This window comes from Parambassis ranga, chromosome 6 (assembly GCF_900634625.1).
Source record: "Parambassis ranga chromosome 6, fParRan2.1, whole genome shotgun sequence".
NCBI lineage: Eukaryota > Metazoa > Chordata > Actinopteri > Ambassidae > Parambassis > Parambassis ranga.
The window spans coordinates 13,270,665-13,283,775 of NC_041027.1; the positions used below are offsets into that span (position 1 = coordinate 13,270,665).

Genomic DNA, 13,111 nt, shown 5'->3' on the forward strand with positions numbered 1-13,111 from the left:
AAACACTAGGTTATAGTAAGGCTGCTCATAAATACCACAAAAAAAATGTGTAGTGACATTATTGATGCACAAGTATTCTATAATAGGAAGAATACAAATGGTAACCAGCAGCCAAGTTTTGGCTTTTGTATATTTTCCCCAACTGTACCATTGTCAAATGAGATAAGATGAGAGTGCTTTACGAGGTTTTTCTCCAAGAACGAACCATTTACAGTCACGCTGACCCCACAAGGTGCACTACTGACTGGAACAGGTCTGCAATATTTAACTTCTGGGATGTTTTTCTTTGTGTTCAGATAAGCAAGCTAAGCTAAGCTAGGCTGTACTTACAAAGTGGATCGCACGAGGTTTCTGTTCAGATCAGATCAAATGGCTACTTCTGGAACTGTGTCACATTTGTCAATGATGAAAGAAAAGAGAAATCAAACTGTCCCTTCATCCTGCATAGAGGACAGAGGCTAAGCTAGATGTAGCTAATTCTTTACCCTGTTATTTTACATAGCCGCAAGATTGGCATGAGATCACACAACAGTCTGTTTTGTCAGGTATGAGTGTGTGACGTGCGCAGCAGTGGGAGTATGAGGAGTTCTGCACATACTGTACGTTTCTCGTGAAGTATGAAATGTCTGGGCCAAAGCGAACTGTGTTCTTGTTCTTGCCACCTCGGCAACACGAACAGATTTCTCTGTTCTCGTGAAGTATGCAAAGAGGTTAACCTTCAATTGATGGAAAGGTGACATGAAATTAAAAGCCGTTAGAGGGAAACCAAAGCCTCACTGACGTGGTGTGACATCACACAAGAATCTTCTCTGACCAATAACGCTGGCAGGTAATAAAGATTATCATCCCACCATGCAGAAGATATAGGAAGGTCGTAAACATCATTGGGTGAATGACTGCCCACCCTTTCAGTCACTCCTTAATCTGTGAGTCATTAGACAGGAGGGCAGATAATACAGCAGGCATTCAGCCCCTGCTGAGGGAATCGATAAGAGGATGTCTGGTAAGTGGGACTTGCTATCAGCTCATCTTAATGGTGCTCCCAGTGCCACGTGTCTTGGGTCTCATTGTGTTGACACAGCGATGCAGGCCACCATTCACTAGATAGCATCAGACTATAACCTGGTGAAGAGTCCTTTTCTTTCCATCCACACTTATCCCTTCATGCCTTGCAGTGGACGGGGATTTTGCTTCAGTCAGTGTCGTGTTGTAAAAAGCAGATCAGCTGATAGCTTATCATAGGATGAGCTAATATGAAGCATGAAGTTGAACTTTCCTGTCATTGTTGCATGGTCTTTGTCTTTGAGGCAGTGTTTTCCTCTGCTTGTTCCTAATGGAGGTTGTCGCTGTGGTATAAATTGTCAGAGTGGACCCTATCTGTGTCTGGGTGGGCTTTAAAACCAGGCCCATCAGTTAAGGCTTCATTAAAGAGGTTCCTCCTGATGCTGCAGGGCTGGAGGACTCCCAGTGTCCTCCAGCCTTTTAACAGACCATGATTTACTGCAACTGTTGTCTTGTTTCAGAGGTAAATGCACGGGTCTGTTATTGTTTGCCCAGGCTGATGTTTATGTACAGTATAGCATTCAACCACGCCACATGTAATCTGTGTGTCAAGATATCCGCTGAGTGGATGCAGTGGCTTTGATACTGTTCCTTAGAAGAGGTGAGTCAAATCCCAGAAAACCACCGGGGCATACTTTTCTGGGACTTTGCAAGAAGCCATGTCCACATAAAAGATGCTCATATTCCCTCTGATTCATTGTCCTGCAGATGACCTTTGGCCTGCTGGTTATATGAATAAAATAAATAAATATTCAATCATGTGATGCTATCAGGAAGGCATCTGATTGGTCCTAAATTCCTTCTCCAAAAATAAGTCAAAAAAATAAATGAAATCCAACCATCAATAGGATGCATTCATCTTGACAAGTCTTGAGAGGAATCATTCCTGGAGCTGGTTCTTACAGATGTGGGCAGATTCCCAGGGAGCCTGCTGATTCTGGGCCACCTTTGGCTTCCAAGTGCCTGCCAGGTTTAGCCTGTGTTTTTTCTTTTTGTGGACTGAGGATCACCTCAACACTTATTTTTTGGCAGACATAATCAGATTCTGGTGCATCATTCATCACGAGTGCAGCAATTAGGCCTATCAGATTCAGGCGGCTGTTGAGCCGTAACATTTTGGATACCTGGGATGTGAGTGGAGGCTGTTGGTGCTTTCGGGGCATTTTTTTTTCTTCCAGGATGTGTGTGTGTGTGTAGGAGGCGTCTGTGGTGAGCGAAGCTGGGAGATGAATGACAGGGCAATGTATATTGTCATAACTACCTGCAGAACACTATCTGTCCGTCACAGTATATGGCAGAAAGGATTAAGATAAATTGTTTGTGATGTAATCATTTCTGTGCACATGACAGGCTTACTATTTTGGCATGCTGTTGAGATGAGGAGCAGAGACTGATTTTTCCACATGGGATCGATTTTGTGCTGAGATAATGTCAGTTTGCATCCTGTCAGCTGTCAGTCTCAGCAGGAGTTTTTGACCTAGACTAGCACCATTTAGCAGTTTGTTTTTTTTAGATGAATGCAAATGCTTTTGCATGTGCCCACATGGGGCCTCAGTGCACAGTCACACAAATCCACAGATGGTGGTAACACACAAACAAGACAAGACTAGCAAACATGGATATAAACCATGAGGAAGGAAATGCATTCGACATGTGTTTTTGAGAATAAGCGAGGTCTGCAGCTACAGCTCACTGCTGTAATAAAAGATTATGAGCCACAGCTTCTCCAGAGAGTGATATACACTCAAAGAATGAAACATTTTCTACTTATATTTGACTGACGAGCTACAAAATGAATGCTTTGTGCACATTATCCATTTGTAGGAAGGCATAATTGAAAACAAACAGTTTTGGAGGAGTAGATGGGAATATTTGTACTGAAAATCGGTTTGTTGAAGTGACATAGGGCTCAAGAAAGCTCCAACAGTGAAAAGCGAAAAGGAAATATGAAAATTTTCCTGCAGTCTGAAGCTGTGGTTAGTTAAAGGTAGGGTAGGAGATTTTGAAAACTCAGTGAGAGTCAGCCAGATTTCGAAAGTAAACACACGCCCCTTTCTCTTGGAGCTCACCCCGAAGCCACGCCCCCCAATCACATGGACGCGCATCACCTGAAGACGATCTGCGGTCTGTGACTTCGGCCATCATGGAGCAGGAAGAGAGTGACAACCAGCCAATACTCCGCACTGGGTCCACCCGGAGGATTGGCTGATGTTTTTAGCGTTTTATAGCTTCCACAGATGATTCATATTCTTTGTTTTAATGCGAAACTGCCAAACTAATTGGTTGCTATCTGATTGTAAAGAGAAGTTACACTAATTTAACAAAAAGTGCATCAGAATCAAATCTCCTACCCGACCTTTAAAGTAAATGACTTTACAGGCCGGTAGAGTGGCAACATTTCCATCTCCAGTGCCTTCACAAAGTCTCTTTTAACGTGAACTTTGCATCTTTATCAGAAGGGATTAATGCAAAGTTTCTGTATTAAAACTGTGGCCTTGACAATGGCCTAACTAACCTACTGAATGAGCTTTTTTGAAACCTGTAAGTCGTGCATTTATTTATGAGGCTTTTATTGTCCTGTAAGTACATGAGTGGCTCTCCAAACAGAGCTTATTAAAGAAAACAGAAATGTGTGTTTGTGGTGCCCTGTGGCGCAGGCCTCAGCAGATGATGTAGTGTATGGAGCATGGACTTGGCTTGTCTTGAGACCTGTGTAAGAGGCTCATTTTTCACATCAGCACCTTGTGGGGGCTTTCTAAGCTACTGAATCCACAGCGTGGATGTGTTTAATATTTGTTCAGGAGGTAAGAAGGTTTGCTCTTTGTGTAAATTGATAAGTTGGCAGCAGCGGACCGGAGTGGCGGCTGATGGAGGGATGCATCTGTGAAGGTTGAAAGTGGGCTTAGAGCTCTGTAAACAAACAGGCACGCGCTCTGCTGTCCGCCTGATCCCAGATGGACCTCTGAAAAGAAACAATGCAAAATCTGGAACTGGTGTTGTATTCTGCAAATACTAACATGGCGTCACTCCAGCTCCCGGCACCGCGGAAGATTTTTCAAATGCAAACATCCAAATGGCTGTTTGCTGTGTCTTTCATGCTTGTTCAAACTCAATTAACTTTGGCTCTTTAACTGTTACAGCTGAGCGAGGCAGCACTCAGAGTCAAGTGTTCTGTCTGTGATGTGCACAGAATATGTGCTTTCAGTCTGTCTTATTCTCGTCCAAAAGGGAGGTGACCCAAGAAGAGATGTCATCCACTGGGGAAGTGAAGTGTGAGCCATGAATGCAGTGAAATGCTCTGAGGACAGAAGCCGTCCTGGACACCTGCAGAGGGCCACGCGGCCCGGCGGAGACACCGGACAGGAGACGGAGAGGACCAACCACGTGCCGAAGGAACAGTCAACAGAAGGAAAGAATGGTAAGCTCCCTGTTTTCTTTTCATTTGAAATCCAAGCAGACGGGGCCTGTTCTTCAAACACAGCCACTCTTAATCCATGGTTGTGACGACCCGACTCGGCTAGGGAAAAGGGAAGTAACACAAACCAGATGGAATTTGCTTAAAGTGATGAAGTCGATCAATGAAAAGAAACAATTCTTGGGCACGCAGGCTCCAATAGTCAAAATGAACACTAGCGCAAAAAAGGCCGCAACAATGGTGTTAGCTGGTATATACCACCTTGCTAATTCTTAACTCTTCAAACACAGTGGCTCTTCAAAGGCCGTGATTGGCTAGAAATTAATCACATGGTTACGCTCGTGGTTATTTCACACTTTGTTTTGTTTCAGTGTCTTATTTAAATCACATTTCCAGTAGTTTTATTTGGTTCTTTCTTTATAGTATCGCAAACTGAACTAAAACTTTGGGTCTTTGCAGAATGTAAACATGTATCAGGTGTGATTAGATTTGCGAACAACAAAAATCTATCTTTAGTAGGGGCAAAAACTGAACTCATAATGAAATAATTGGTACAGTTAAATGGTTCAAAAGGCTTTTTTGAAGCCTGAAGCTTGTAAATTAGTATAAAATGAGAAGTTGCTGACTCTTTGCTGAGATGACCAAGTAGCTGTCATTATTCATTAAAGTCGTCCTTTATTTGCTCAATTCATACTTTTAAGGCTGCAGGTCTGACTAATTTCAGGACAACTGAAAACGGCAGCTTTCTAATGTATGCTGGAGTTGTCTATGTTAATTCAAAATGTAGAGTTTTATTCGGCCATTTTCTCGCTGTCTTTGGAAACGTGCAGCAGGTAGCTAGAGTAGGTGAGCATGGAAGTCACACAACAACACGCTCCTGATAAAACAAAAGCTGTTTGAACAGTTTATTGAATACATCCGATTAATCCAAGCTGAAATATCTCTGCTTTTTCAGCTTCACAGCCCAAATCAACCTGGCTTAAATGCCACTGGCATCACAGGGCTGAAGGTGAAAGTATCCAAGGAATCCTGTGATTTAAAGCAGTATTTTTAGACTGATGTATCCCCTCAGAATAGTGAGAGCAACGCAGCGGTTCCCTCTGTGCTGCAAAGTTTTCCATGATGTCATGTGTGGCGAGGGAGTGAGAGTAACTGAAGAGGGAGATGAACATAAACTGGAATCTCCTCAGATTCAGCCATTCATTTTATCTACTTACTCTTCAAGTCAGGCTGCAGACGGGAGGGACAAAAACAGCCGAGGACTGTGGCTCCTCATGTTCCTGCCAAACGCAAATGAACCATAGGACTGTTACTGACATACTGACCTCTTCTTCATTTTCTGGCTACGAGTGCAGCCGGAGCACAGCATCCCAGTCAAACTGCATGACTCATTAGGCTCAGTTTACGTTGCTATTATCAGTTTTTTAAGCATTAACAGAAAGGGAGTGTATGTAAATCAGCCAGACTGAATCATTCCTTTTACAACACTAAGACATTACAACATTTTCTGACAAATTTTTCTGCCAACAAATTTGTGCTTTTCTCACTGTGGAGCTGAACTTAAACATTGTTTTCCTGGAGGTTACGATGGAAACAGATAAAGAGCGAACCCATGGATTATAGTGACAAAGTATTTAAAAACGGAGGCAAGTGGATATAACAAAGTCACATCTGAAATCATGCAATGTCTAGAAGCATTTCACCAGACAATGGAAAGAAACGGCTTTGTTTGAAGACTTAAAATGGATCATCTTTATTAGGGATGTCCTGATCCGATCACGTGATCGGAAATCGGGCCCGATTACGTGATTTCGGACTCGATCGGAATCGGACGTTACCTCCCGATCAGGACTTGGATATGTATTTATTAGGGCTGTCAAAGTTACCGCCTTCTGTGCAGGGTGGCTCTGTGTCTCGTAATGTAGGGGTATGACAGTTGCCTTTGGTGTGAGAGGTCCTGGGTTTGTTCGCATTTAAAGTCGACGGCAATGCGTTGCGGGCGGTTTGGCGAAACAGTGCACACACACGAGTTTTGCTATTTGCCTTTGTAGAGAACCTTAAAAGTATTGGATCGGGACTCGGATCGGCAGATACTCAAAATCAAATGATTTGGACTCGGACTCGAGGGCAAAAAAACCAGATCGGGACATCTCTAATCTTTATTGTGATATCTGATTATATTGACTGTTCTATAGCAGTGACTTACTTTACTTTACAGTATTACTGTGTGTGTGTGTGTGTGTGTGTGTGACGGAGAGTGAGTCGAGGTTCAGCTTTGGCTCATTGCCAGCTGTAAGTACCGATAGCTGGTCTCCCGTGTCGGTGTTGTTTTCTTTCTCGGTGGTGGTTTTGCCTCCTTGGAGATCTGCTAGATATAATGTACCACATGTAGAAAGGAATAAGGTGTCTCCTAAAGCTGAGTGAGAGTCCACATGATGGCATCATTAACACAATTTTGCCATTAGTGGTGATGGTGCTGTACTGCTGCCTGCTTAGGAGACTTAACATGTTTTTGTTTCCTGTGCTGCATCAGGGACAGAATCCCTTTTTTTAATAAATGTGTAGCAATCAGAAATGACTGGCCTCACATCAGAGATGAACATAAAAACACAGATTTACCTGCACTCTCTTCGTACAGTGAGTGGGTAAGGAGGTTGTTTGGCAGCCTCAGGAGTCTCTAACACCTGCAGCTCTTATTGCTTAGCTCTGGCTTTCCGTGCAGCAGCTTCTCCCCGCAGTAGATTCCACACTGATTTGATGGTGGCCGGACTTGCCCTCATCTGGAGGAGATTAGTCGGTGATGCTGATAGACATGATCAGCCCCACACTTCATCATTTTTATGCAGTTTAACATGGGCTTGCATGTTTATGTAGCGTGGTGCCCTCAAACTGACTGATTGATTTTCATCAGAGGAAATTAACTTAGCTTTCTTATTATAGACAATCATGTGTTGTGCAAGAGCTTTAACTCCATGCCTGTGGTTAAAACATGAACTTTTAGTTCAGTAGAAAATAAGCTTTTAAATGAATGTAATGAACAGATATTATTGTAGACATGAGAAGAATGGCATGCTCTGGTTAAGGGAAAGACAAAACAATGTTTACCTTGCTATCCTCATTACCAAAAGCGTTTTTCTGCAGGCCTGCCAGGCGATCTATCTTAACCACCATCAGCATGAAACATCAACCCCAAAAACAAAAACCTGCAACAATAGGCAAACAGGTGGAATGTGTGCCGATGCATTTTTTTTTTTTTTTTTTTTCCTGCTGTTGTTTTTAGCTCCTAATTCATCCGTGAAATTACTCAGATGTTCATTCATCATCTGAGCGAGAGCAAAGCGAGAGCAACAGGCCCCGAGACCAGAGTCAGTTGATGGATAGAACATATCTGAGGGCAAACATGAGCTCAGTGTGCACGGGGCAGTAAACAGATTTATTATTTATCAAACCAGCCTGTGTGACGTGATGAAAAACCAAATCTGAGGGCATGAAGTAAATACTCGTATTCAAGAACAGAGGGGAAAAAAAAAACCCACAATGACCGTGTTTGTAGTGCCGGCCCAAGTTTGTAATTGGTTTCATATTTGTTATACTACAGTAAAACTTATTGAAAGGTATACCAGGCCTCTGTGAGCTCAGACACATAAATAAATCTTAGTTACCTTTGTTGCAAAAATGCTGTGCACCTCCTTATGCCAAGTGCTCTGACTGGACATTGATTGTTGATTTTTTTTTTTTTTTTTTAGTAATCTTTGAAATATTCCTCTGCCTCTGCCAAGTGCTCTGTTCACCTATCAGGAATGTACGGTTAAAATTGCTTTGCAGCTAATATAAATACAGGCCACGGCTGTTGTAGTGCAGAGAGATGGCAGGCCCTTGTGTGGAGTGCGAGCAGCTCTTAGTCACAAGGCTCTTCCAGTGAAAGGTGGTCATGTTAGCGTTTATGTTGATGTATCTGTAAGTGTGTGTGTGTGTGTGTTCTGCTGCTGCCGCCCTCGATCACTGACAAGTAATTAAGAAGGTGAGGTCACCACTGAGAACACAGCCCAGTGTGTCTGTGATTCTCAGTGACACAGCGGTTGCTCCTCAGACGCTCACACCTACTAGAGAGCGTTTTACTGCATCTATCACGGAGGTATGGAGCCGCCCCCTGTTTAAAAAAGGAAGTTAAAATGATTGTTTTCAAATCAATAGTGACTTAAACAGTTTAAAAAAAACTCAGAACTTCTTATTTTACTATCAAATATTGTTTTTACATTCTTATTTGAACAGCAGGTTCAAGCACTTTAATTGGATGGCCATTTTATTAGATTACATTACATCATATTTAACATGAATTATCTTTTTTTTTTTTGAAATACTTTAATATCCCAGAAGGGAAATTGCTCTCACTGCATTGTGCCTTCATTTTGTGCCTTGTATTTTGTGTGTGCCTCATTGTAGGTACTTTTTTTTTTTACACTTTATATTTATCTTAAGTTGCAGAGTGAAGAGTAATGCAATTTCGATTCTCTGTATGTCCAGCACATATAGGAGATTTGACAATAAAGCTGACTTTGACTTTGACTTAAGTCAAAGGCTGCTGCCAAGCAGTGTCATACAATGACCATCAAGGAGCACCACACCAGTGCAATGTGGGTAAAGTGTCTTGCCCAAGGACACACAACAATGACTAGGGAGGAGTTGGGATCGAACCACCAACCTTCCGGTTATTGGACCGCTGCTCTGCCGCTGCTCTGCCGCTGCTCTGCCGCTGCTCTGCCGCTGCTCTGCCGCTGCTCTGCCGCTGCTCTGCCGCTGCTCTGCCGCTGCTCTGCCGCTGCTCTGCCGCTGCTCCTTAAATGACCATTCTCCTATTAGCTTTATAGCAAGTTTTAGCTAGTTTAAGTCCTAACTGTATTGTCTTGGTTCACTCTCACAGCCCTCATTTGTGCCTTTTTCACTGAACAAATAACCCACTAAAACCCACTAGGATCTAGCCTTTGTAATGCAATGGGTAAACATGGCACCACCGATGGATATATTCATTTTTATGATCTTATTTGGCCACACCTCATTTCTAATTTGCCATGACTGGAGGGAAGTTAAACCTTCCACTCCTTCCTGCAGCACATTTGTCTTCAAACAGGAAAGAAGTCATGCATTTGGGGAAATAATCTGTAAAACTAGAAATACAAAGTGAAATAAATGCTATCGCTGGATGGTATTTGAAGGACCTGGTAATGGATTAAATCACAAGTTTGGCGTATTATGTTAGCATTAGCTTTGTGTTCATAGACTGTTGCTGCTGCCAAATACAAATTCCATGATTAGGAATCCAAGCTTGATAGTATCCACTAAACTCAGCTAGGAAGGTCCTTTATGTCCAGCAACCATGCTGCTGAAAGCTAACTAGCATGTACAGCAAGGTCACATTAGCCTATTCAGAGTCAACCAGGAGACAATGGAGTTTTTTGTTGTTGTTGTTAAGAAGCTCTACAAACCAGTTCGTTGACTAAACAGTTTGTGCAGGCTGATTACAAGACCACACATAAAAATAACACTGAAATAATCATTTATATCACTAAGAGGAATGAGTAAAAACAATTCCATAACTGATGGATTCATTTGTTTAGTGCACACATTTTAATAATGAGACTGTTTATTCAACATTATAAACCCAGCGTGGATCCATATTTAGTCAGCGGGAGAAATGACATTGTCTGATCTCATCAGCTGACTCACATTTGGACAGTTTTTGGAGACAGGAGTATAGATGTTATGATTTCATGGCTCCTGTTATTATGAAAAGGGATTTTCAGATTTGAAGCTACTGTCCACTGGAAACAAAAACTCAGCTGTGCGGCTATTTAAACTTTCCGTGATTGTCGCTAATATGCGCTGTGGATATGAGCAAAGGACAAATGCAATATAGATGGAATTAACAGGCTTACTTCAGGAGATTCCGTTCTGAGGTTTTCATTATTCGTTAGTCTTCATGAAGGCAGGCAAATTAAAAAAGAAGTGCCCCCCGATCACCAGTCAGATACCAGCCGTGTTTAGAATAAAGGCTTTAAAGGCTCCGCTTGAATTAACAGAAATGGACACACAGCACTGAGGAGGAGAGAGGAGAATCTACGCATCCTCAGATATCAGTAATCAGAGCAGCACTATATTATGATTTAGCACTTAAGTTAAGAACAACACTGACAGTGATCTAATCTGTGCTCCTCTGTGATTATTCATTCATCAGCTGTTAGCCCGAGTGATAAAGACCATCTAGGATTATCTATCTCTCCAAAACTCCGGAAAAGATTAGGTCATTGCATCCACTGGGCTATTTTTAGAGCTCTTTAACGGTGGCATATTAAACAAAACGCTTAGAAATTCAATTAAGAAACCACTCAGCCACAATGACCTGAAAATAACCCAGAGTTATTCTAAAACAAAGGCTCCGCCGACCAGCCGCTGTGCCGCCTCACATGTGGTTTGGAAAGAGGAGTGCTTAAAACCACAGATTCTTAGGGGCTGCGGAGATTAATGAAGAGTTTCTTTTTCCAGGTGTTGTATTGTGGATACAAGAGCTTTGGGCGGTGAATTTTTTTACCAAGGGGAGAAATCCTCACAGTAGAAATGAAAACAGTAACACAATATACAGCTCTGATCCGGCTCACGGCTTAGATGCGAGAACAGGAGCGCATTCCAGACCCCGAGAGAAAGGAAGCAAGGGAAGGATCACTCTCAGATATCGATCACATGTACTCCAAGTGCCATGTATTCCCATGAGACCTATTTTATATTATTTTAAGGGGAAAGTTTTAATGGTTTTCGCAACCCTTTTCCCTCCTCAGCCCTTTATTAACACTGTCTGACACCCCGACATAAATAACAATAAAAGAGACATCTTAGTCCATCCTATAATTTTTTACATATTGGTCTGTCATCATCAGCACTTCCCTGGGCTGTTAGTCATCCTGTGTTGCTTTCATTGGCACTGCTCCCAACTGCCACATGGGTTTTTGATTTTAATGTAAAATGACTCTTTTAAGCACGAACCTGCAGCAGTGAAAAGGCTAAACTGATACTGATTGATTTGCCACATTGGCATAAGATTAATGAGACTAATTATTACAAGATTGAAATACAAACTAATCCACTCTGATTTACGGCTGCATCTCATCAAGTTGGGACTTCTTTTCCCCAAATTTAGTATAAAGCCTGAACTCCTATTACTTTGACTCATATTCTTTGCAGGCACAAGACAACAATGAACTCAAAACCAGACTTAATTTAGAATTTAAAATAAACCCGAATATTAGAATATATGTACCTCCCATTCAGTTTGACTATACTGAACTGAAGCCTTGCTGCAAGGGTTTGTAATGGTTGAACTGAAGAAGTAAGATGTGGTGGCTCCGTAATCTGATGCAGTGGTTTGTGTCTAAATCCATCCGGGAAGTCGTAGTCTGAAGCAGTTTGGAAACAGCAGACAGGGTCAACTGTCAGTCTTCAAACTGTTTATTTAAATGGCTGCTCACTGCCGACCGTCCCCTACCAGATACTGGTCCATAACTGGTCCATAACTGGTCACAAGCAGGTGTGCATGAGTGGAGCTTCAGGGTGGGGCCCTGGCTGCGCCATTCCGGGTAACGTAACAAGCCTTGACCTGTTGTTATCCATAAGTAGTTTTTGAACCGCTGGTCTTGGTCTTGGCCTGTCACCTACTACCTGTTTGACTTGGGAGACCCTACTAAGGGCAGTAAGCCCCAAACAACAACATAGCTCCTAGGATCATCTGATCACCCTCCACCACAATAAGGTGGTTGTTCAAGTTGGAATCTATGTTCCATGCTCTAAAAATATGCATTTATTTTGTCGACTTTGGCATTTTAACATGGAAGTCTGTGGGGACTCACTTTTGTAGCCAGCCTCAAGTGGCCAATTGAGGATCTGCAGCTTATGGCTTCTTCTAGTCTTTAAATGGACTAGTTTCAGTGTCTTGTACCAATGCGTGGACACTTGTATGATCGCTGCACTAGTCAACATTGCGTTTCTGTGTTGGCTTCACCTCTCTGTGTTATTTGCAGGTTCTGGAGTGCGCTCATGCAGCCTGCATGTTTGTTTTTGTTGAACATAAGAACTCATCTGTTTAACTGCAATCACAGACCGTGAAAATATCACATTAAAGCCTTTCTGCTCGTGTGTTATTGCCCTCTACAAATGCAACCGATAACCCAAATAATGAACAAATGAAAGTGAAGAAAGTGGACCAGCCAAGTACAATAGGCCCTGCTTCTAATAACCGCAATCCCAGTCATGTATCAAGGTACGAAATACCAGCAGAAAAAAAAGGGTTGCATGCAAGGTGAAATCATTCTCAGCTCTGTTCCACCTTGCTCTCTCCACCATCCCCGTGTGTTGTGAATAATAAAAAAGAAGAATCCATTTTATGGTTTTACTAGTCAGCAACCCAGGTATGCATTTGTCAAAATAGGGGGAAAGTTAGAACCATATGTTAATTTGAATGGGAGGCACCTGGTTGTGATTAGGGCTGTGCTGCGGATGATAGAAACACACACGGGCCTGTATTCTGGGGAAACACAGTGGACATTACAACAGTGCTTCAAATCAAACACTAAAAATAAGATCTAAAAG

General features: G+C 42.3%; 1 protein-coding gene across 6 annotated transcripts in view; it reads left to right on the plus strand.

The window, feature by feature from the left end:
- myocd (myocardin) overlaps positions 1-13,111 on the plus strand; it is an 87,974-nt gene that overhangs the window by 45,137 nt on the left and 29,726 nt on the right. For all 6 annotated transcript variants that reach the window (XM_028408184.1, XM_028408188.1, XM_028408190.1 and 3 more), the window contains exon 3: positions 4,291-4,480. In XM_028408184.1, coding sequence (XP_028263985.1) covers positions 4,342-4,480 — 139 coding nt within the window. In that variant the 5' untranslated portion in view covers positions 4,291-4,341. The remainder of the gene's footprint in view (positions 1-4,290; positions 4,481-13,111) is intronic.